Source organism: Manacus candei, unplaced genomic scaffold (genome assembly GCF_025592945.1).
Source record: "Manacus candei isolate 608988 ecotype Guabito, Panama unplaced genomic scaffold, ASM2559294v1 h1tg000164l, whole genome shotgun sequence".
Taxonomy (NCBI): Eukaryota; Metazoa; Chordata; class Aves; order Passeriformes; family Pipridae; genus Manacus; species Manacus candei.
In genome coordinates this window covers 211,216-236,644 of record NW_026138212.1, presented here as the reverse complement: position 1 = coordinate 236,644, position 25,429 = coordinate 211,216, and the positions used below count along the sequence as shown (strand labels likewise).

The following is a 25,429-nucleotide window of genomic DNA, read 5'->3' as shown; positions in this document are numbered from 1 at the left end:
CCAAGCCCACGTCAGTCAGGGCAGCAGGGCTGTTCAGAGGGACCCTGACAGGCTGCAGGAACAGGATGGCAGCTTAACACAGTAAAGGCGAAGTTCTGCTCCTGCCATCAGAACCTGAAAAGACTGTAAGACCCTTCAGAAAAGGCTGCTTCTGAGTTTGCTGACTGAGCTGCAACACTGAACACATGCAGTGGAATGCCCAGTAAAGCAATTTATCTGTACGGGCAGGTACTGGTGAGACCACAGCTGCCAATGACAGTGACCCAAACTCACTGCAGGTAAGTTAACAAAGTCATCTGCATGAGCAGCAACAAATAGCCAAAGATGCCAGGTATAAAGAACAGGAATGGTGCTGGGGCTTTTATAATGTAACCTGAATGTAAGAAGCAGAATCTACAAGTGATGCAGGATGGGGAAATCAGAAAAAAAAGAAGAGCACAGGACATGCATCCATACCATGGTAAACTGGGAGAAAGAAAACAATACAAATCATTAAAGGTAGTTGTACAATCAAAAAAAATAGAGGTAAAGCCCAGAGAAGCTGTGGCTGCCCCAACCCTGGAAGTGTTCAGGGCATGTTTGGATGGGGTTTGGAGCAACCTGGTCTATGGAAGGTGTCCCTGGCCATGGCAGGAGGTGGAATGGGATGAGGTTTAAAGTCCCTTCCAACCTAAATCATTCTGTGATTCTATGATTCTATGGCATAGCTACAGCATGGGGACTCTCACTGCTTCCCAGGGAAATCTCAAAAGGATTTAGGAAATGGTAGGGGAGAAAACAATAGTCCAGAAAAACACCGTAGCCTAACAGGTCAGTGCAGTTCTAAATACATGAGCAAAAACACCTGGAGCAAGATTAAGGATTTTACAATTACTGCCATGCTTGGCAATACATTAATCACCAAAAGAACACTAGAGTCATAAATGAAGAAATCTACTGACAAACTCAAGAAAACTCCACAAAATTCTGAGAAAAGCTATTGAGAATATTAGGAGACAGGAAAACATCCTCTATAATACAAAGTTCCATAAAGCAAATCAATTGCTTCACTTACGAGTATGTATCTACCTATACAGAAAGAAAAAATAGTTTCTTTGCCTATCAAAGTGACAACATAATGATCCTGAAATTGTTTAAGTTCAGCTGAGAAGTAAGGTGAAAATTCTTAGGAGTGAGTGTAGCCAAATACTGAAAAAAATGGACAATGACTGCAGGGAATATATCATCGGTAGTGATTTTCAATACTCTGAGGTCTGTCTTGTATACCAAAAGCAAAACAAAGTAGCAGTAAGTTCTCATGATAGGGCTGGACTTCAGATTGTCTAGTTGTATGACACTAAAAATAAACTAGTATTTTTTTTCCTCCCAGAAGATCAAATATGTCCTCCTTCTTTTCAGAGTCTTCATAAGAAAGCTTGCCACTCTCCAGTAAAATAAAAAGACCTCTTAGTACAACTATCAGGAGCTGATATACAAGTATGCAGACTATAAAGAACAGACAGAATACTGATAGGAACTGACAGGAAAAAATCAGAGTCAGTGATTGAAAATCTGAGCTTAAGCTGGAGAAAGAGGTTTTCTGCGCTCATTGCCCCTGGCAGATCCAAGACCAGAGGTGTAAGGAGGAACAGATGTGAAATTTTACATTTCTGCACAGGATAAAGCCATCTCCCACATTCACAACACTACATGGACAGATTACAGAATAGATCTCCAACATTCTCCTACTGCAAACAGATTAGCTCTTGATTCCTGCCTGTTGAAAAAAAACTTACAGTAATCATTTCTGCAGCTTCTGCCATCAGAAAACAGAGAATCTGGAAAGTGCATTTTTGCCATAGACAGTTTTCTAGAGGAGGTTGTTTAGGTTTTCCTTTGCATCCTGAGGTGAAGTATGGTTACCAGCAAACCTAAGGAATAGGTCTCTGTCAGTCTCACTGACCTCTAGCATGACTACATTATCAAACCTTTCCTGCTGACTGAGTATAAACCGTTCTGCCACAAATGTCACATTGTAAGATACTGAATTCTGAAGGAATCTGAGCTTCTTCAAGTGGAGACCTGACAGGAGCCCTGCTGGCTACTAAAGAAGTCTATCTGCAGCTCAGCCTTCCTTGATCTCCCCAAGTCTCCGGCGTTAAGGCAGTCTCTGCTTCTTTGCTAGTCAAGACATATCAGAAGCCCCCATCACAGTGCCCTCCAACAGCAGGCAAGGCCAAGGGCACTCACATCCTGGGACCGATCCGTCTGAGCCTCTGGAATTATGCTGATGAATAGTCCTCAAACACACAAAGGATTCATTGAACATCTGGCAAAGCCATGATTTGTGTAGACAACTGTTTAAGCCCCAGTAATCACAAAATAATTTGGATCCAAAGGACCTCTGCAAGTCATGCAGGCCAACTGTCGCACAAAACAGGTTCAAATCACATCAGTTTGCTCAGGACCTTGTCCAGCCAGGCTCTGAATACCTCCAAGGATGGACATCCCACAGCATCTTTTGGCAGCCTGTTCCCATGTTGTGATACCAGCGTATGTTTGTTTTGTCGGAGTTTTTTTTAAAGCGGTCCCTTATAGGGAGTCAACTGACCATGTTGCAGTGTGTTTCTGCTGCCTCTCATTCTATTGTCATGCACCTCCAAGGTCTCAGAAAAAAGTCCAATAAATAAAATTGGACCTAGGCAGGAACAACTGGAGCTGCATTCTTCACTGCCTAAGCAGGACAAACAAAACAGTTTCAGCAATTTGCTTTTTTTAAAAAAAATCACTAATAAATAGAGATTTGGCAGCTCCTTTAGAATTAAGCTACCATAAAATTTCTATCTTTGAGAGTTGTTGGATTTCATAAAGTTCTTGTTGGTTCATTCCCCCAGCTGGTCCACAAGCATATTGACCAGTTTCCCCACCCAGTGATTTGGTGTCATCCGCAGATTTTATAAGCAAGTATTGCACTGCCTCCTCCAGTGACAAAGATGCTGGACTGACCATCTGACAGGACAGATCCCTGCAGTGACTCTGATGTCAACTGTATTCCTGGACGAGTGCAACCATTAGCCACTACGCTCTAAGCCCCATCACTAAACCAGATGGTTGTCAGACCATCTAGACCAAAATGTCCCAGCCTGGATACAAGACTATTATATGTGAGAGAGTGGCCTTGCAAGGACATGGGCCAGTTCCCTCAGCTGCAGCCTGCTGGGTACCATGAAGTTGTACAAATCAAGTTTTCTCAAGAAATACATGGCTCAAACCCTGTCCACTGTCAGCTGCTCCTCTTGGATGTGTTCACTGATCACAAGGTATGGAAGACATCGTTAGTGCAGACTGAGACAAAGAAGGTTTTGAGTGCCTCAGACTTACTGTCTCTGTTGTCACTGTGTCACCCAGCCCACTCAGCATGGGCACACATTCTCCTTGGTTAGCCTTTATTACTAACATAATAGTAGAAGCTTTTCTTGTCCTTGATGTCCTTGAAGATCTCAACTACAGCTGAGCTTTGACTTTGCCAGTACCATTCCCTATATACCCACGCAACATTTCTAAACTCCTCCTTTGTAGCTTGTCCTGCTTCCACCTCGTACGCTACCTTTTGATGTTGGGACCACCGCTGTGAGTTCCCTGTGCTGGGATCCTCATAAATCTGCTCATTTTCCTGCATTTCAACACAGGCTGCTCTTAAACATCCTTAAAGACCTGCCAGCTGCCCTGGGCCACTTTGCCCTTCCAAGCTGCTTCCCAAGGCATGACACCTACTTATTCAATTCCCTGAATAAGCCAAACTCTGCTTGTCTGAAGTCCAGGGTCTGTACTTGGCTATTCTCCTTCCTCATTCCCTGCAAGATCTTGATCTTCATTATTTCACAGTTGCTACATCCAAGGCTACCACTGATTATCACATTCCCAACCATTTCTTTCTTATGAGTGAATGGCAGATCCAGGTGTTCTTCACCTCTGGTTGGCTCAGACGGAGAAAGAGGTGCACAACAGCCATGCAGTGACCAAACCAGAACAGGACAGCTATTATGGCATGGGAACTGTGCAGAGAATCCCACATGGTGGTCAGTGAACAGCAGCAGCAGAAGTTGACTAAATATTTGTGTAAAGGAAAATGAAGTAGAGAGGATGAAAGGGGAGGACAGCTGTACAAAAACCTGTCAGCACAACTAGAGTAAAAGTCCTCACAGGAATCTGGGCCCCAGTGAGAAGAACAGCGGCCAATACTGAGAGATGCCATGCCACTGAAGGAGGAGCAGTTTGCTGTTTCAAAGTTGCACTCCACTCAGCAAGTTAAACAGGAAAAGCAGAGACATGCAGCTCTAGAGCCAGAATGGTTCTCAGCTTAGATTCTTGCATTAGAAAGGGTAGGCAAGGAAGCTGAAGAAACAGAACAGTGAATCACAGTCACAGTTCCTGGGAAAAAATGTAATGACTCCGAATGAAGAGAAAATAAGACTGACCAGAAGTAATGAGAAGGCAAGGCCTGGAGAAAGAAGAGGAGCAATCTGAGGTGCAGTCATGTTTCCCTACAGACAGTCTGTGGCCTGAGGTCAAAACTGAGGCTCAACTGCTAGACTTGGGTCACAAAGGCCCCATCGGCTCCACGGATTTAGGTCCCCAGCTATGAATGAAGACGCCTGTGAACTGCTTAAAAACTGAATGAGGGTTTCAGTGACATGAGAACACGGGAAGGATCCAGAGGTGAGGAAAATGGGGTGGGAAACAGCCTGCTGCGCAGGACCGGAGTTAATGTTGAATACACTATAAAAAATACTAGGCCTTGTTTCCTTACAGTATGTCAGCCTGGGCTTAACCAAGTCTTTGTGGTCATTAAAACTGCATTTTAGACAAAAGAGATGCAGTTGATACAACTGACCTGCATTTAAGTAAAGCACTGGACATACAGTCATAAAGGGACCCACTGCTTAAGACTGAAAAATGGGGATTACAACAAGAACTATATATGGTAAAGAACTGGGATAGGAGAAAAGTATTAAGCAGGAAGTACCTCATGGACCACTTCTGAAACTGATTTTATTTAAATGCATTCATTAATAGTTCCTGTACCAAAAGGAGAAATATGCTAACAAAACTTAATAATGACAAATTTGGGTGGCACTGCCATCACAAGGCAGAGGATAGTACAGAGAAGGTAAGGAAGCTCAGAACTCTATAATGGAAATGGGATGAAATATAGCATTACAAAGCACAGGATCATGTTCCTCAGAGTCTAATTCCTGCTCTAATATGGGAATTCATCAGTTGCAAATAATAGAAAGCAGAAATACTTTTGAGTCAATCACAGAACGACCACTGGTAACACTAGTAATCTGTAATACTATGTATAGTTCTGATTTCTTGAGAAGTAGATTTAAAAAGGTTTGAAATAGATGAATTTAACTTGGAATAGATAAAGAACTGCAAGGATTTCAAGAAGAAAGCCCCTTTTACTTGTCAAGCTAAAAGACTTGCCTTGCCTAACAAAATAGAAAAAGAAAGCGAGCTGCCAGATCTAAGTAAGTCAGAAGTAAGGAACCTAACTAGTCTCGAGGTGGCAATTGTGTCATGGCTTTCATAACAGAGGGAACCAGACTGGATGTGCCAGGAGGTCCCATGCAGTTCCATAATCCAGTTTTCCTATGTGTAATAGTTTGCTGGGTTAAATTTTTCACACCATTAGATTCCTGCAAAATTAAATCCTTCTCAGATAGCTGACCTGTAGCAGTTGAGTGACCCTACTGACCAGTGATATGCTCCAGCACTATGGCACAGGCTTGACCAGAGAGCTTGGAAATCCAGCTGTGGGTTATCTGTGACAACTGCCTGAGTCACTACCACAAGCAAGGAACACTGAGAACCCATCTCCTTTTCCACTACTACATAAAGATGGTTTTAAAGAGTAAAGTGTATTTAATATCTTCCTCTCTCCCCTGTGCAGATCCCAGAAAACATAAGCAAGAGTCTGTAAAAAGTCTGTGGGTAACAGATGCTGACTGGCTGGAAAACACTGCAGAAGTAGTTCCAGAAAGTTGGAAGTTTTACCCTGTGTTTCACATGCATTCCACAGCAACCAGTGCAAATCTTCCACTTGACAGGACAGGATTTCCCCATCCCACAGACGGTGAGAGTAAGGGGTTTCTGACACACTGACTAGCAGTCTAACAGAGAACCTTAACCCAGACAGAGCATCACATCATTGACACCAGCACTGCAGCTGCACTGATAAGAACCCCACTGCAGACAGACCTCTAGCAATCTGTGTTGCCTTATCACTCCATCAGTTAAAACTATTAGCTGACACCAACAAAGGTACTGAGAGGCAAGAAGACTTGGTGACAGCTTGGTTCTGAAAGCACCTGTAGAGATTTCTGACATACTAAAATAAGGCTCTACCTATGAAAGAATTATTATGGACTTGACAAATACAGGCACTGGTCTTCTGTTGCCAAAAAAGTTTGGTTACCTCTGTTATGAGACCATCTTATAAAGGTGCCAGACAAAAAACCAACCAAACAAAATAAAACACCTCCACAACCAGCCAACCAAAAAATTCAAAACAATAAAATAAAAAGTGCCTTGAAATGGATATATATTTCCAGGGACAGCCTCACCATCCAGCATGTATCATTGTCTGTGAAAACAGTTTGTGTGGGACAGACAAAACCGACAGTACAAGACACTTAGCTTTCATTATAAGAAAGTACAGACCCCCAGCAGAGCAGAAATGAGGCTTCAACATCAAATACCAGGGAGGCTGCAAGCAGTTCAAAGGTCTGGGTTTAATGGTAGCTTCGTCCTTTCAAGCCTGCAGTATGAGAGATCTCATGGCTGATCTATGAGAGGCTTTGCTTTCAGATGATGGCAGGAATGACAAGAGAAGAAGTAATAACATGACACCAATAGTACCAAAGTGGGCTCACCTCCTCTGGTGGCTGGTAGAAGGCACCTATGAAACAGTAACAGAAGAGACTCTGGAGCCTGTCAGTAAGTTTGGGCTCACATGAGCAGTGAAGAGGTAAGCTTGAAAAAGATGTGGAGTAAAAGGGCACACCTGTCCAAGGGATTATGAGCCCAGAAACAGCACCAGCAGCCAAAGAAACTGGGACTAGGATGTGACAAGGGTGTGTGTTTTGAAGCCTAAGGAAGCTCGCCTTTTGGGACCAAGCAGGTTCTTGGGGAACCGTACTGAAGAGGGTAAAGGAAAGGAAAAGTCTGGGAATAATGAAAGAGAAGGGGAGCAGAGAGAAATCTCAGTGTTTAGAAAGGAATTAGAAGATTTAAGCATTGAGGATCAAGCATAGGCAGACACCAAAAGCTAGACATATCCCCAGAGATAAGAGAATTAGTAACTCTCCAGACAATACAGACCCCTGAACTTTGTTGTTTGCACGGGTGCGCTTCAGTCCTACTGGGACACAACCACAAAAATCACAACCTGGCAGCTCTACTGGGCCAGAGATCTGAGGCCGAGCCTGCCCCCTCGGGCACAGCTGTGCTCTGGACCATGTTTTGGGCAGCCCCAAAAATGGATCAAAAGCACGGTGGAGACCTGAGGGCCCCGGCGCAGGCATTGCCTGGTGGCCCAGCACCGCAGTCCCTCCAGCAAGCGGCAGTGCTGGCTCGGCCAACCCAGGCGCGAGGCCGTGCAGGCCAGGCTGCTCCACGCTCCCAGCCCCCAGCCCAGCCCCAGCCTGGCTCTCCAGACTTTCACTGCCTACTTACTTTTTAATTAGATTTTTAAACAAAAAGTGAAAGAATTTTCTAAAATCCCTCTAATTACACTAAGATGCTGAACTGATTGTGAAGGGAATAGGAAATGAAAGCGACTCACCCTCTGAGGGAGAATTTTGTCAGCCATCTTCCTCCTCTTGGCACTGTACATTTTTTAAAGAAAAAAACACGTTACCATGGTGACAGATCTAGGAGTAACGAGGCCACCTGCTAAATTATCCTGACATCTCCACATGCTGGTGCACAGCTGTGCATGCATCAGCAAAAGGGCCTCACCCATGCCCAGGACCTCAGACCCCTTCTCTCAGCAGCCTGGGGAGGCAGTTAGCTAAGAACAAATCAGGGCTGTCTGTTATGCATCCTGGAAAGAAGTCTGCAAGTTCTTTGATCACAGCACCTTCTGTAGTGCAGGGTGGCAACGTATGCAAGTGCATGTGCACACGCTGCCTCTGGGTACAGATGAGTGTGCAGGACAGTCTCGTGTGGTGTGCACAGACACCCCTGTGCGTGTGCACATCTGGCTGAGTGCCTGCAAACAGCACATGAACTTGTTCAAACAGACCACACACATTTGTTCAAGCATGCCCAAAATCGAGTGCTGAGGCAAACACACATATATGTGTGCATTTCATATGATGTATGAAAACACACACATGCACACACTTCCCTATGTACTTACACCTGTTTGACTGTAACGATCTGCACAAGTGACGTGCAAAGGTAAGAGGCCTGATGTTTCCATATTTGTTCATCTTTATGAACGCACATGAGGGAAGATGTATGTGTGCCTGCAGTGTATATACACACTGTTTCCATACCCATACATAGGCACATTTCCATATCTATGCTTTGAAAAATACACTTGTGCTCCTGTACATACACACAAATGTGTATGTGCCTGAGAAATGATACTGTAGCGAAGATTGTCAAATACACTGTCTTTTGAATTCTTCAGATTCTAAGACCCATTTGTGGCCACCAAACCTGTCACCCAGCTTTCTCTAACAGGGCCAAGAGGGAATTCAGGCCTTATTCTTCACCTCTGTAATTTGTGAAGCCTTTATCTTAAGCAGGAGATGAATCACTCCATCTATGATAGACAAATGAGAGAAAGCAAAGCACCTGCTGTCTTCATACAGGAAGCCAGTCATCAGCCATGTCCACATAAAAGTTTTCTCCACACACTGGTGTGACATACTCTCTTCCTATGTTTGTTAATAATAAGCCTGGCCTGAAATACCAGATTCTTAGAGTCTTCCCCATCCCCATATAAGCCAAGGCTGAGGAACTCTTTGTGCCTGGAGGTTCAAATATATCCTTCCTTGGGGGTAGAAAATTCATCTATACAGTTACATCCAACTTAATAGGTGAACAATGTCCCTTTTTAAAAGTGTAGGAATAATGGGACTGGAATGTTACTCGGTGTGAACCTCCAACACCTTTCACAGCCCACAAAATCAAATCTGCACTGAAACACTTCACAGAATCTGGAAGTAAAGGATGAGCAAGTCCCAGCCTCCCAAAGGGAGCGGGACATGCAACAACCTGCAAAACCCCACAGGCTTGCAGTTAAAAAGCAAGTAACAAACCAACATCCCCAAACAACTTGGGGCTCAACCATTTCTTCAAGAGTCTGTTACAGAAATGAGATTTTTGCCTCCATCAAACCTGCCAAGAAAGGACAAGTACAACCTTCTTGGCCCATTCATGCTAGAAGACATAGAACTCAATTACTCCCAGAATTGGACACAAGGTGCCAGAAAAGTGTGCCTGAAAAAACAGAATGAGAAATGACAGGGAGGTGGAAACAAACAAAGGGAAAACATTCAACACGTTATCTGGAGGGAAGGCATGGCAGAAGGAACAATGCTCCTGAGTACCCAGGGAGCATTGGTGTGAGCTGAGCTCAAGGCAGTAGAGATCACTGCTGGGTCCTAAATCAGAAGCACTGCAGTTAAGAACTGGGGAGGGGAACTGCTTTCTTCTGTGAGTTAGGCCATTAACTTTTAGAAAATACTGTCCTTCAATGCTCCCTGGAAACTAATTAGTGATAAAGTTTACCTTAATTAACCAGCAGGGGCAATTTTTCACTTTATATCCACCCTGTGTGCCTGAAGGCTGGGCATTATTTTCTGCAGTTTCCTGGACAGTATCCTGGGAGGTGCTGTGGAATATGCATTTTGGCTGGTGCTGGGCAAGGCCTCCAAGACACACATCCATCGCTTATGCTCATATGCTGCACTCACACACATCCTTCTGTGTTCAATCTTTTTCAACCATAATGTATTAATACTCTCAAGATTGGTGTCCTTTCCAGATGCATCCCAGATACAAGTATGCCCAAGTCTGGCTTGCTGATCCAAGGCATATAACCTCGACAGAGCAGGGCTCCTGAAGCACTGAGCTTAGAGAGTCGTTTTACCTACAACTGGATTCCATGACACTACCAGACCACTGTCTGAAGCTGTACATACACCTATAATGATTTTGCAAAAGGCAGCCCACCTAGGTAACTGCATGTGTTTGGACCACACTCAATAATACTCCAGACTGTTAAGGTCTAATAAGTTGCAAAAAGAAATTAGCTAACTTATTTAAGAGAGAATGCACTCAACAACATACAAAGCAAGCATATTTAAAGAAGACAACTCCTTATAAAAATCCCTCTAATTCTATGAAATTACTTCCTGTGCATATTTCTTTACTTTATATGTACAAATGTCTGGGACAACTGCAAGTTTTATGGCCACTCTCCTGAGTGACCATAGTACTCGTATTCACATGACCAACCAAAATTCTTTCCACTTGTCTCATTTACAAACTATTCTGTTAGCCAGTCAGAATCAGAGCAACAATACAGAACAGGTAACAAATAATACAATAATTGTACTATATTAGAAGAGAACTGTTCGTTAACTCTAAGGTTAAATATACTCGAATGATTCATGGCCCGACAAACCTGCAAGGTAAAAGCAGTGTAACTGCAAAATAAGACATTAGTGAAGGTCAGTTTGTTCAAGACCATTCACAAACAAAGTAAAAAGTAAAATCTGCCAATGTTTTTCCTGCTTTAAAAACCTGACAATACGTATATCTTCTACTCTGTCTCATTTGATCTTAAAGGTCTTACCTACTTCTAAAAAGATACCGCTTTTTCTTCCTCAGATTGTCCTCCCATGTTTTCCTCCCGGAGCACTCACCTCCTAGCTCGGTTCTGGGTGGCTTGCTGCTGCTGCTGCACCTGCTGCTGCACCTGCTGCTGCTGGACCTGCTGTGGTGCAGTGCGTTTTCTTGTTGTTTCCATCACAGTCTGGGGCATCCCAGGTCGCACGGAGGGGCTTCCGACGTACGGGGGGCCTGGAGGACCCATGGGAGCCCCCTGATGGGGCATTCGAGCTCCTGATGGCATCCCAGGGCGCTGGAGGAAAAGCGAAACAGAAAGAAGAGCCACTTTAGTCCCTGTTTCTCCAGCTGCCAGGACATTTGTACATCATGAGACACTGGCTCCAGCAGGTTCCCCATTTTGATCGTCCTGACAAGCGCTAAGCAGCAACACAAAGCACATGAGCTCTGTGACTGGTGTTTCCTGGACGTCATAAAGAGGCATTCAGGGATAAAGTAGACAGGAAACAGGGATGAAAAATACTAGGCTTGGAAAAACACTCAGTGTTCAGTAACATATCCAGGCCACGCTACAGCTGAAAGCTCTACTTCCAGCCCAAAGGAAACGCCCCATGGCAGCGACGCGCAGCCCAAAGTGGTGCAGCTCATATGCTGCTCAGAGCTGCTCAGCTCCCACTGCAGGCTCCGCACTGCCGAGCAGGCGGCTCTGAGCAGCTGGAGACAGGAGCCAGCACAGGCAAAACACAGAAACACAGCGATAAACATTTTCCATTAAGAGCTTTCTCCTTCACCAACAATGGAGAGCAGCGTAAGTTCATAACGTGACACAAATCCTTTAAAAAAGGTCACGTCTCTGATCAAGCCTTTGAAATAAGGAAAACAATGGAATGGATGTGGTAGTTTGTCAGCAGGCCCTGTAGGCATTCTAAAACCCTGACATTTATGTTGACTTCAGCGTGCTCTGGAGAGACACTTTGGGTCAAATCACAAGCTTAACGTTGCACAAGACACACAGTAAACCCAATTCTAAATCCTACAAGTTTATAGTCATCAAGGAAAAACATCAGTAAAACAATTACCACCTCTAAAATGCAATTCAAAACAGAGAGAAGAGCTTAGTTTCATACTAAGAATTACCAAGATGTTTATTATATGTCTATGTATATGCAAAAATACAGACACACACACACTCTCTAGGCATCTGAACCAGGATGTGAATAAAAATAACCATACACAAAAGGCCTTTGAAAGTCAAGTCCGTCCACAAAGTCTTTTAAGGAAATCAAAAGGCAATGGAATCCATTATGGATAAATAATTGTTTAAAGTAAAAGTAATTGGTTCTGAAAATGAAGGCACACACAAAATTTTGCTGGGCCTCCTGCTTTTCAGCATATTCTTAACAACCTGGAGAAAAAAAAAAAAAACAAACCAAAAGAAAGGCAAGAAAAAAAGCAAGGAAGTGAAAAAGTTTGTTGGTAAAGCTAAGTTATTCACACTAATAGGGACAAAGGCCAGCTTCAAAGAAGGACTTTATGGGTCAGATTTAACACTTAAAAGGAAGATGCAAATGTATTTCAATACATATTGAAGTGAATGGGGAAAAAACAATCCAAGTATCACACAGAAAGCAATGGGCCCTGAGCTGACTGCTGCCCAGCAGAAGCAAGATCTTGTTTAAACAGACACTTCCAGAAAAAAAATATCAGTTCACTGCTTACTAGAGGTCAAAAAAAGCCATTAAACAAAAGAAATGAGAATGGGGGGAACAGAAAGTATCAGTGTGCCACTGCCCATGGTGTGCCCACGTGTGAAGGCTGTGTGCAGTTCTGGCTCCTGCAGCTCAGTGATGGCAGAGCAGAGCTCAAATAAGGATAAGGAACGGCACAGAAATTCTTAATGTATGGAACTGCATCCATGGAAGTAAAGTAAAAGTAACAGTAAATATATTTTCCATCTGGAAAGAGGTGATCCAAGGCGATCTAAGGGGGCATTTGCCAGAGCTCTGCAGAATCAGGTGTGGCCTGGAGAGGGCAGCTGGGGATTGACTGTTCACTGCCCTTGCCAGATCAGTGAACCCCGGCCACCAGCAGAGGGGTCAAGCTCTCAGACCACCGAAGGGGTGAGTTTGCCCCACTGTGGCTATCAGGCTGTGGAACCCCCTTCCAAAGGGGTGCTAACAGCATGGAAGACATACCTGGCGCAACAGTTACAGACTGAGAAAGTACCTGGGAGAAGTATACTAGTGGTCTCTAAAGGGGGGTGCCTGCACCCCTGAGGGTATGCGAGCCACTGGAAGTGGCTTTCATTATAAACCAAGAAAACGGTTTGTGCACAGTTGATAAGTTAAATAATAATAATAAAAAGTTTATTTCATCTTTATCTCATCCTTTTTACAATTTCTAAATATTTAATTATTAAATATATTATAACAAAACATAATTTTAAATATAATTTGGACCTATATCTCCTATTAACCACCCAAATCCACTGTAGCTCCAGTTCAGTGCCATCCCTGATCACATCTTGGACCCTCCTTGTGCTTGTATCTACAAAGGAAACCAGAGAAAGGAGGGGAATGCATGACCAGCAAAGAACTAATATGGGCTATAACTGGTACAGACAGAGAAGCAAGGCTGAGGCATGAGAGTGACCAGTGCAGGAAGGTGAGTTCAGGTGAATTCAGCAAGTGTGCATGTAAGAAACCAGTGGTGGGTGTGGCCATGGAGAGAGCAGCAGGCAGCAAATAGGCAAAAATGCAGCTTTGAGCAAAGCTGGAAACGCCTTCTGCCATGAGCAAGGAGCTCTGAGAGCGGCTGGAAGGGAACAGTGCTCTCCGTTCCCACGTACTCGCCCCCACCCTCTGACCCAGGGAGAGTCAGCAGACAGAAATGGTCCAGAAAATGCTTCTCTCTTGAGTCTGCATTTAAGATCCCTCTGTCATCTGTCAAGCCACACATTGTGGCCTTCTTCCAGCAAAGGGCAGACCACTGGGCTGGCTGCTGCCCGTCAGTCAGCCAGGGACCACTGACAGTCTTTCAGAAGAGCCCGGATCCTGAGCACAGCCATCTCACGGACACTGACTGGCCACACGGATCAAACTGCAGGCCCACTTTGCTGCTGCTCTAAAGGATATCTTAAGCCTTGGAGAACCAAGTCAGAAAGCCAAATCTACTCTCAATCTTGGTCTGATGTCTTTGAACTTTCTTCAGTTCCCTTTGTAAAGCATCAAAATAGAGAAATGTAGAGAAAAGACAAACATGAGAACAAGGAGACAGCTCTAGCAAAAGCACGTTTGATCTCATCCCTCCACTGCCTCATTTCTTCCCCTCTGTTCTCATGTTCCTATCTCCGATATCACCCAGAGATAAAGCATTACTCACTACACCACCTCCCTGCTGCAAGCCCACCAGACTCTCAAGATACAGAAATGCTTTCTCTCTCTAAACTCTTACAAAAGAAGAACATAGAAGCAGTACCTTACCTTATCCAAAAGCTTATTTTGCTCTCAAATGCATGTGCAAGTCAAGATAGTGATGGACAATATGTCATATTTTTTACAATACTGACATTAAAAAAAGGAAGTCTTGATACTAAAGAGTATTCCAATATCATTACGGTTTTTGAAAGAGATCTTAGAGGTGCATTTGTCTATGGGTTAGGATCTGTTTCTCCCCTCTTCCTCAGAGGGATGGAATCTGTCCTAGTCAAGTAGCATCCACGGGGAAGGCTGCAGTGTCAAACAGCACTGACACATCCTCCTTCCTGGGAAATCATCTACCCTAGACTCCTCTCCCCAGCACATCTCTATTCTTACCCATAGACCTATTTCCTTTTTACCTACATTGATTCCATTTACAGGTACTACTCTGCACAAACACTGCCCTGGACAGAAAGAATCAAGAAAAGAAAATCAAAAACACCTACAAAATCCTCAGAAAGGGATTGAACAGAGTGGGGAGTCGCTGCATTGCAGTGGAGTGCTGAGCTGCACCTACAGCAATGTCCTGTCCTGACAGGCTCCATCCACCTTGGCTCCACACTGCAGGCTCTGATGGCTCGTGGTGAACAGCTTCTGGATTCTTGTTAAAGAGACACTGACAGATCTTGAGAACAATCACCACCAAGTATTCAAACAGCATATTTTTTAACTAAAAATAGAAGCTACCTTGGCTAGACAACAGACCTTGTCAAGGTGTTACAGTAGCTACCAAAGGGAGCCTACAATAAACATGGAGAGAGACTACTTACAAGGGCATGAGTGACAGGACAAGTGGGAAATGGCTTCCCACTGCCAGAGGGCAGGGTTAGATGGGATATTGGGAAAGAATTCTTCCCTGAGAGGGTAGAGAGGCCCTGGCACAGGTTGCCTCGAGAAGCTCTGGTTGCCCCGTCCCTGGAAGTGTCCAAGGCCAGGCTGGATGGGGCTTGGAGCAACCTGAGCTAGTGGAAGGTGTCCCTGCCCATGGCAGGGGGTGGCACTGGGTGAGCTTTAAGGGCCCTTCCAACCCAAACCATTCTATCATTCTGTGACTTCTAGAAGGCATAAACATAAGCAGGAGGAGACATCAGATGCTATCTGGAGGCAAGAATGGGTCACTAGAAGTACGTGGAACCCTTAAGAAATTTAAACTAGACTGTTATTGTCTGATGGCAACAGGTTTCTGGCTGCACAAACTGTTTCCCAATTTGATGTGTTATTTCAAAATGGACTCTTAGAAGTACAAGAAATAAAAGTTGTACAAGGCTTCTCTCCTCCCCTGTAACTACAGATGCTACCTCATAAGTTCCTTTTTCTTTAATGTCTATGAATCTTTTAGAGATTCAGTACTGCAATTCTTGTTTCTCTGCCATATTCACCTTTCTCCATTTTCCAAAAGCTCTCACAACCTAGAAGTCCAGGTGTTCCAGGTTCCACCCCTTTTTATATAATGTTTACGACAATCCAAAAGTCTTTAACTTAGAAAACATCCCATTTACAGAACTGTGAATTGTAACGCAAGACAAATGTCAGGGACCATCCTTCTAATTCATGAGTGTCTCTTCACAGCTCAGAGTAATCAGCCACCAACCTCAAGTGGAACATTTGGATGCAACCAAGAAAAAAACCACACTCTTCGGAACAAACCCTATAGATCAGCTTTGAGTTCCACCAGCTTTAATAGACCTGATCACATCATTGCTGTGATCTAACGTATGGAAGGGAACCACAAGAATGTGCCTCTTGGCTCTGTGAAAAGGATGGCTTTGGGAGGGAGAGGAACAACAGAGCTCTGCAGCATTGTGAGACAGGAGCATTGAGAGAGGAGAGGTTGATCAAGACCTCATTGTCTCTTCCCTTACAAGAATCAGACAACAGTTGGCAGGATCAGGTAATTCCTTATGTAAGATAAGCTGCAAAACTAAAAAATTCCTGACACAAAACACTGAATGCTAAAAGTTTATATGGGTTAAGGAAGACGTCATTGGACTAATGTCCATAAATAAAATCCATATAAAGGCACTACACAGAGGGCAGCTTTGGGTCAGAAAGCTCCTGAGCTGCAAATCATGGAGTATTTGTATGAAGAATCACTGAGGTTTTGCCTTGCTCCTGTACTTCCATGCAGCCTTCCATGCTCCCTGCAACCAGGCACACTGAGCTAAATGATCCAGTGTGACTGTTTTTTTATTCCTACAGTATTTATTTTTTAAAAAAAGAGAAGTGCAATTCACACATCCCACAGATCAATTACATCTGTGCACCTACATTCATCAGCAAATACAAGTTCTTTTAATCAGCAACTCAAATTTGTTTAACAAGCCCATATTGCACAAAATTACACTGATCTCTATTAAAGCCTTGGCTAGAATTAATACAATTTTCTTTTCTTAATTATATGTGAACTTTTCTCTATTTGTCAGCCTGCAATCAGTCCAGGGCTAGGAAAGGACAAACCTTCAGTCTCTACCAGCAGCTTGCTCACACAGTTAAAGGCTGTACAAGGTTTTCACTCTAACAGTGCCCTGCAAGTACCTTCCCAATCAAACTCCTTGCCTGCAGTAAGGTCCCTTGATTTCTCCAGGCTGCCCTACACTCCCCAAACATCTCCTTGTTTACCCCAACACGGCAAACCAGTGCCTCTGCTCAAGGCCCCATTCCCAGAGGATGCCCTCACAGAGAGAACCACCCTGTGGTAGGGAAGTGGAACAAACTGTCCAAAACCAACAGTTCACGACATTCTTGTCTAGTTATTCTAGTGTCAGCTGACTTATGCTCTGACAAGACAGTATCGATATCCATGACAGTATAAAAATTAGTGGGATATTTTTCATTAGCAAAGCTTTACTTTTCTTCCAACCTCACCATACTCTCCTCACCTCACTACTTCCAGTAGTGATCTCTACAAATCTGTGACTGGCTGGAAGAAATAGTCACTTTTACCCACTTAAAACAGATCACCATTCAATTTGGGGAAAATATCTTTAGTTCTTCCCATTCTAATAAAACAAACATAATTTTTATAATATACTGAACTACAAGTCCTTGATGTCATCCAGCCCTTCCTCGTCTCAAAGAAATATCACCAGTATCTCCATCCTCTTTGAAAGATGTTTACTTCTTTAACCAGTGCCTAAGAATCTCCAGTGACAGAGATTTTACAACCTTCATAATCAGTTTCTATGCTTAGATACTACAAATAAAACAAAAAAATCCTATTCTCTTATTGATGAAGTCTTCAGAGGCCTCCCACTACTACTGCCCTCCAAGTTCCCATTCTTTTGGCTTGTTAGTCATACAGATTACCAAAATCAGAAAAACATTCCTGTAAGTATACGCCACGGATTTACAATTGCTTTTGCATTATTCCCTGCCCCACTTCCCAATTAGGCTAACAGTTTACTTGACTTCCTATTAGCTACACACTAAGGCAGATCACAGGACATCCAAGCCTTCCTCCTGAATGGTGACAGTTGATCTAAACCCAGCAACATATCAGAAGATGCAAAATTTGTTTATGAAATTCATCGCTCATCCCCTTTTCCAAATCACTGATAAATCTATTAGACATTCCATACCTATCTTTGGGGCATCAGACCTGTCATATTGTCTGTTCTAACACTGGCAAGAAGTTATTTATCACTATATTAAATATTTGTTTACATGCTGGTATGCTCTGAGAACCTTCTTTCGCTGTATTAAATGCCATTTCATTTAAGATAGTTTCTGTATTTACCATGAAATTCTATGACCAGATTTGAGAGGTAGGTAAGCAAACAACAAGAGGACTGAGGATAAGCAAAGGAGTCACATCAGTTATATACAGATTTGTATGCATTAGCAATCTTGGTGTGTAACTAATACTAAACTGTAGAGATTAGCAGGAACCATAAAATAACACCTATTAGAGAAAAAAATATGGACGAGGACTTATATTACCACGGAGAGCTTCCTAAGCATAGCACAGAGGACAAAGACCAAGATGACTATGGGAAAAAGAAGGTGATTTGAACTGACAGCAAGTACATTGTAAATACAGCTATGACTCGGTAGTTAAGAGAGGGACATAGACCTTTACAGGGGTATCTGGTGAATAAAAGGCAAGAAGATTGGCTTTGGAAGGAAGATAAAGTGGGAACCGAAAAAGGACACAGAAGCAGATTAAAAAGGTCATAACAACAGGACAAGAAAACGAACCTCTCAGCAGGTCTTGTGTGCAGATGACACAGGCAAGGTCACCAGCACAGGGCACTCAGGGAAGGGGGCTGCAATCAAGTCATAAGAGCACAGATGTCTGGACAAGAGCTTTGACAAGACCTGCACCGCGGACCTTCCCAGGGCTAAACGGGCAGATACCTGTTTGAGTAAGAAAAAAAACCAAAAGAAAGAAACAAAAAAAGATGGGGGTGGGAGGGAGACAAAGGTAGGATCCATTGAAGGGATTCAGCCAGCAGTGAGGCCTATGGTAGGGCCTAGGGGATAGAGGAAACTGAGGAAAGGAATGGCTGGCAGAAAAATTCATAACTTGGTCAACAAAATATAAGGCAACAGCTGGACATCTAGAGATATGTCATAAAGACTGCCTGAAAGGTACTACTGGATAGCAGAAAACACATCAATAAAGAGATAAATCAACATAAATGAGGTGATTAAAGCCATATTTATCCATAAAAATGCTAGAAATAGAGAAGGAAAAAAAGAACAAAATACAGGATGAAGCCTTTGGGGAAAAAAAAATCTCTCCCCACAAAAACAATGTGCAAAGCAATGAAATAGGAGTAAACAACATTTTAAAGCACTGTAAAAATAAATAACTGAAAGAAAATTTAACCTTTTTAAGAGCCCAAGTGCTAACTAGAGGTGTAACAAACTATCAATGACTCAAGCAAGAGGAGAATGAAGCATCCAACTTGAGATTTTTAACTGTTAAGAGATTTCACCGTTCAGGGGGATCCTATTTGCCTGGGACAAACAAGGAAGAAGACATCTTCTAAGCTGGCAATATGGAAAAGAACAAAGGCAGGATCAGGTGCACAAGAGCAAAGGGTAAAGTGACCTTACCAAAGGAACATATGTTTTCAGAAAGATCAAGTGAATCCAGAAGCTGACTGCCCTTAGGAAATGCTGCAGAATTACCCTGTTCATTTAAGTGCCCACAGAGCAAAAAAATATTTCTCTCAACATTCTACCATTATTTGCTTCTCCAGATTTTTTGAGGGGGGTAAAGAAAATAATTTTCAATAACCAAATTAAATAATGTTATCATAGACAGAATAAAAGTAAGTCATTTGAAGAGAAGACTGGTCCCTGAAATTAGAGCAGAATCTGACTCCAAGGAATTCCACTAAAGTTTGCTATGTAACTTGATTTTTCAAGGAATTAATTCAGATGTTGACACACTTTGGGTGGTAATTAAATGCAGGAGTCAGCACTATGTAAACTCAAGGTACTGGCTGGCATGGCACATTTTCTAATTTGGTAGGATACAAGGCCTGAAGAGATAAAATGAAGTTATAGTTTTTTTCATCTTTTTTAAATAATGGAAGAGTGAGTACCCCAACCCGTGCTATGATCAAAATGAACCTGAGATCAGGAAGAAACTAAAGAAAAGAATAAACCAGGCAACAAAGCAGAATTAAGGGAGATGCTAATGGAAGAGAGGGTGATACAAGAGATGTTCAAGCCCCAGAATAACAGCCAAGAAGCCTCAGCAACAAGGAGCAGGAAGATGACAAACACATGCAGATATTCCAGGCTAACACATACGTTCAAGTAAGATGCCACTAGCAACAAAACTCCCATGGCAGAAAAGGCAGACTTTCCTGGCATCCAAATAAGTAATGGAAATGAGTTCTGCTATATTCATTCTGTTATGAATTAAAATTTCCCAGGCTTAAGAGGCCTCCGTGCTGCTTTCACATGAAGCCCAGCTAGATGTGGAATAAGCAGATTCACATAACTATTTTTGCTGCTCTTCTTGACACTAAACAAGATCACTGGTGGGCAAATGTCAAGAGAAACTTTGGAAAAGGCAAAGCCATCCCATCTGCCACACTCACAACTTTCCTATGGTTCTGCCCAGATACAGCCATCCTGATCCAGACCACCCTGATGAACCCACATGTCCCGGCAAAACCACTGCTCCCACCTGCCCTCCATCAGCCCCGAAGAGCCACCAGGCTGTCCTGTGCACCGGCACCACATCACCTCTCCACGGCTCTCGCCAACACAGAATGCCACCTCAAAGTTCTTAGCCTTTCAAGTCCCACCATATCCAGGACCTGCAGGACATGCGCAAGATCCCGCACAGCTGGAGTAAGCCTGAATCACGGAGACAACTCGGGAGCCTGCCGTGAGCACCACAGACTTCTATGATCTCTGCACAAGAGCCCCCCCACCTGATGTCTTCAAAAAGGTGTCACAGGAGGTGCCAGATTCCTCAAAAGAGAAACACGGGGGACTATCAGTATCCAAACAATATCTGCATTCCTTGGGGCTCTTTAACAGCCTTATTTGTTAAATGTGTATCAATACCAAAAATCCAAATGTTATAAATGGTGACTGCTCTCAAACACAAGAGTCATTTAAAGAACACTGTTTCCAATGGCAGCAAAACAGGGTTAGCATTTCCCCTTAAATGGAGATCGAAGACCTGATTCTTAAACATAAACTGGAACATTTTTAAAGACATGAAGGATTGCTTTAATTAAGCATGGCACCCTGAAATTCTCTCGTGGGTGAGTTCCCATAGACTGTTACAGATCTGCAGAGCTAATCTCTTCAAGCCCCTGAAAGTCACCTGTTAAGTAGCCAGAGGAGATACATACGAGCCAAGATTGGAGACAAGAACCAGAGGCAGTACCACAAGGCTTCATCAGGCTTTCATCAGAATTGTTTTTCAAAACACAAGTTTGATTACAGAACAAAGTGTCCTACAAGCCCATTTGGGTTAGATCCAGTGCAGATTCTGCACCATGATCAGACTTAAAAGCATGCTATTCGCCATTCATGGAGAATCACAGCAAAAAGCACAGCACACATCCCCCCAGACACAAGCCTATATTATCAATGAATCAGTGCCTATGCCGGGGGCTCCACAGACCCCAGTGTTCTCCTGGCGAGGCAGCTACCAGCGCCCCAGGAGCACACAGCAGGAGCCGATCCAGCCCAGCACAGAGCCTCCAGTTTCCACTCATCCCTCTATTCAGAGCCAGCCAGCTCACTAACTTTCCCGACTCACCACCCCATGGACCAGAAACTCAAAAAGTTTGCTTTTCGTAGCTTTGCGAGCCCCTCCTGTAACTTCGTCTGTAGCCATCAGGGTCTGCTCAGCCTCTCTCACTCTCTCTCTTCCTCTTTCTTTCCCTTTTCTGCCTTTTTCTCCAACTCTCCCCTCTGAGTCCTGCTGGGCTCTCACACTTCTAATAGCGCGGAGTGGGGAGGGGGCCCCTTCAGGGCCTTCCTGACGGCCCACTCGCACTCAGCCTCAGCTGCTGCATTCCTCCACTGATAAGCCAGAAATAGTTTGTGCTGCCGGGCTCTGTCTGTTTACTCTGCAGGGACAGAAAATCCAGCTTTTTAAACCTCTCTGTCCAAACAGCAGAGATAAGCAGGAGGCAAATTGAAAACACATCTCAGCTTTTCCATGGTGGTGCTGCAGCCTCTCCTCCTCTGCACTGGGGATAGGAAATTCTGGGGCAAGAGGAAGGGGGAGGGGGCAACTCCAGCAGTGACAGAGCTCAGCACCTCACAGAGATGTTTTCCCACTAGAAAATGCAGCAGGCGAGCAGTGAGAAACAATGGTTTTCCCTTGCTCCCACTGCTCCTCCCGCACTGCATTTCCAGGCCCTTTCCCCAGGGACCTGGCAGGCAGCACACAGAAACATTTGCTGGCAGCATTTCCAGCATGAGAGACGAGAACTAACCCCTCTGGACAAGAGAGAGAAGCAGCGGGAGGCAGGAGCTGGGAACAGGGAGGGACAGCATGTGGGAGCGAGGGGAAAGAAAGAGTGTGAGAGCGGCGGAGGGAGGGGGCAGGGGGCAGCATGGCGGCACAGCTCCCGACTCGCCTCCACGCTCCCGCGCCCACCGCCGCTCTCCAGTGACCGCCCTCGGGATGCCCTGGTACCACTGCGACAGATCCATGAGAGACCCCAGGTGACTGACAGGCACGGACAAACTATTAACACCACAGCTGCCGTGAGACATGAGCAGCTCACCGATTGTCACACAAAGCCCTGCACAACAGCGCGTGGCATCCCAGGAAGCTGCTAGGAACGGAGCCCACGGGCCACCCCGGGGAAGGGGGAAGAGAGCAGCAGACGGCCCCCGTGCGGCCCTGGAGGGCCGGGGCAGAGCGCGGCGCTGGCGGCACGGCGGCCATTCCATGAGCAGAGCGCAGCTCCTCCATGATGGCCGAGCCCGCAGTGGTGGCCTGGGGCACCGCTCTGCCTCCCGACAGCTCTCACAGCTCCCCGTGCCCACGGCTCGCAGGGGCCGATGCTCCGCGGCCTGCCTAGCACAGCAACGGGCGACACGTTGCCAGGTTACAAGAGGGGTTTATTCTCTTCCTCTGCTTGAAACTCTTGTCTGGGGGCTGTGACTTTTCTGGCAAGACTGCAAACAGAAGAGAGTCGTATCTGAAACAAATAAATAAAATTCTGCCCTCAGCCAGTAATAAAAACAAGCACAGAAAAGACACTGCATTGTCCAGCAGTGAAGTGCAAGCCATGAAGATCATATGGCCTTCTGCACATGGGGATGGAGACAGCGAGCTCCATTGATTTTTAGGGTCACCCCAATCCAAGTGCTACTCTGTGGCAACACCCGTAGGAATCACAAAAATTCTGGGAGGGTGGGCACTGTTCCCCCTCTCAGCCCCTCAGAAGGAACATGCTAAGCAAAGTAACATGGCCTTATTCAGTGCTACAACTATTCTTGCAGTTCTAGCTGAACTAAAGGCACGTGTAATCTGGAACCAATTGCTATGTGTCTGGTGGACGTAGTAATGTTGGATTAACTCATCTGAAGGGTTTTTTTCCAACCTAAACGACTCTGATGCTACACGCCAGCACGGCTGGCAAGGCAGTGTCAGGCCGGCATCGGCTATGTTTTTTAGATCCCAGACTCACACATAAATGCTGGCTCCCATCGTGTGAGCCCCCTCCCTGCTCCCGGCAGACGCCGTGCATTGTCCTCACAGGCCGCACTGGCCGGTGGTCCGGGCGGGCGGGTCACCGGCCCGGGCCTGTGCGGATGCGGCTGTTCCCCTGCTCGTCGGGTGCCGTGCGGACCCTCACCGCGCGAAATGGCACCACGGCGGGGCCGCAGCGGCTCCGGGCCGGCAGCCGCCGTGACGGCCCCGCCCGCCCGGCGCGGGAAGGGGCGGCGGCGGCTCCGAGCTCGGCGCGGCGCGCGGTCCCCCCTCGCGTCCCCCCGCGCTCCGCCGCCAGCACCATCGGCACCGAATGGCAACGGCGCGCCCGGCACGGGCAGGGCGTGCGCCGGCCGCGGTCCCGGGCGCGCCGCGGGCGGGCGGGCGGGGGCCGGGCCGGGCCGCTGGCCCCGAGCCGGGTCGGGTCGGGCCGGGCGAGCCGGACCGCGGCCAGCGGAGCGCGGCCCCGCGCCGGGCGCGCGCATGCCCGGCGCGGCCCCGTGAAGGTCAGCGCGGGCCGGCGGGGACGCGCGGGCGGGAGCGGCTTAACCCCTTCGGCGCCTTAACCCTCAGCACCGCCCGGCGGGGCCGTGGCGGGGCCGAGAGCGGGGCTGGGGCCGCCCCGCCGCCGGAGAGGGAGCTCGGGCCGGGGCCGGGGCCGTGCAGGACAGGGTGGAGTTGGGCGGTTCCCGGGACGGACGAAGGCACGGAGCCCCGGCCCTTTGTCCCCCCGCCGGGGCGTGCGCTTGGCTGCGGGTTTTTCTTATTTTTCTCCTCAGCACTAGATACAACAATGAGCCGCAGCTGCCCCATCTCCGGCGATAGGCACTGATGGCTTCCTGGAGTAGGAGGACATCTGCTACGGATCTCAGCTGAACACCAACCACACAATATGTATTGTAATCTACCTGGTTGTTCTTAACAGGCATCGAATAAACACAGTCTTGGAACGTCAAATTCCAAGGCCAGACATTACAATAAAAGATCGGCAAACTCGCTTTAGCCATAGACTGCGTAAAAGTAAAAAAAAAATAAATCATGTAGTAATAAAAACTCAGCTCTAACTTAGTATGATTTTAATTCTCCAAGTACTTTAGAAAATAAATCAGTAGAAGCAGCTCTTTTGTTTTGCAAATGGAAAATAAGGTACAAAAATGGATGGAAGTGACTTGCCCAACATCACCTAGCTGAGAATGAAACCCATTTCCTGTGATTCTTCCACCCTCCACAATAGTGTCCAGGAAAACTACTGTGCCAGGCATTTGCACAAATGGGTAAAGGTTACAGTGCAAGAATGTCTTCTCCCATGTTAAGAGAAACAGCATATAATTTAATTTTAAAATGTTTTTCTATTTTCCCAACTTTTTTTTTTCATACAACTGTAGGAAATAATTGCCAGTGTTCTTTAAAAAAGTTCATGGTTCATCCCAAGTCTTCCCCAACTGCTGCAAGTAGCCAGCCATCTCTGGCCTGGAAGATCTCCGTGCCATGGGGCTCCTTACAAGGTTCGTGTTTCTCCACTGGTTCTTGGAGGCTGAGCAAGCACTGGGGTCAGTTCATGCCACCAGCAGGTCACTACCAGCTGATCACTACCAGCTCACTTCATGCCATGTTCCCAGCCTGTCTGATTTCAGAGAAAGGCTGACATCCTTCCTCAGTACCTCCTGGGGCCCCAAGAGCCCACCTGGTCTGCTGGGTGTGTGTGCTTTGGTTTTACTTCTGTGCTGCTACTCAGGCTTTTCAGGCTGTTAAACTACAATGGTCAGGTTAGAAAAGAGAAGAACCAAGTTGTTGTTTTAGGGACCCAGACTTGCAGCTGTTTGCAATTTTTTGATCTGTGGGTAGTTACAGAAGTACATGAAGGTGCTGGTTTCCTTAAGCAGGCATGGTTTCCCTCATCCAGTTTTCATTAAAGTCAGCAGCACTCTGTTCACTGAAACTCAAA

At 45.5% G+C, this 25,429-nt stretch overlaps 1 protein-coding gene across 5 annotated transcripts in view; it reads right to left on the bottom strand.

Moving 5' to 3' along the window:
* The window catches only part of SMARCD3 (SWI/SNF related, matrix associated, actin dependent regulator of chromatin, subfamily d, member 3), a 71,474-nt gene that overhangs the window by 24,546 nt on the left and 21,499 nt on the right, over window positions 1–25,429 (bottom strand). For 2 of the 5 annotated variants that reach the window (XM_051773029.1, XM_051773026.1), the window contains 2 exons: window positions 10,929–11,146; window positions 7,829–7,871 (listed from right to left, as the gene is read on the bottom strand). In XM_051773029.1, coding sequence (XP_051628989.1) covers window positions 7,829–7,871; window positions 10,929–11,137 — 252 coding nt within the window. In that variant the 5' untranslated portion in view covers window positions 11,138–11,146. Of the gene's footprint in view, window positions 1–7,828; window positions 7,872–10,928; window positions 11,147–21,570; window positions 21,774–22,549; window positions 22,567–23,461; window positions 23,591–25,429 lie in introns of those variants that run through there. The other 3 variants (XM_051773028.1, XM_051773030.1, XM_051773025.1) reach the window with 3 other exon arrangements.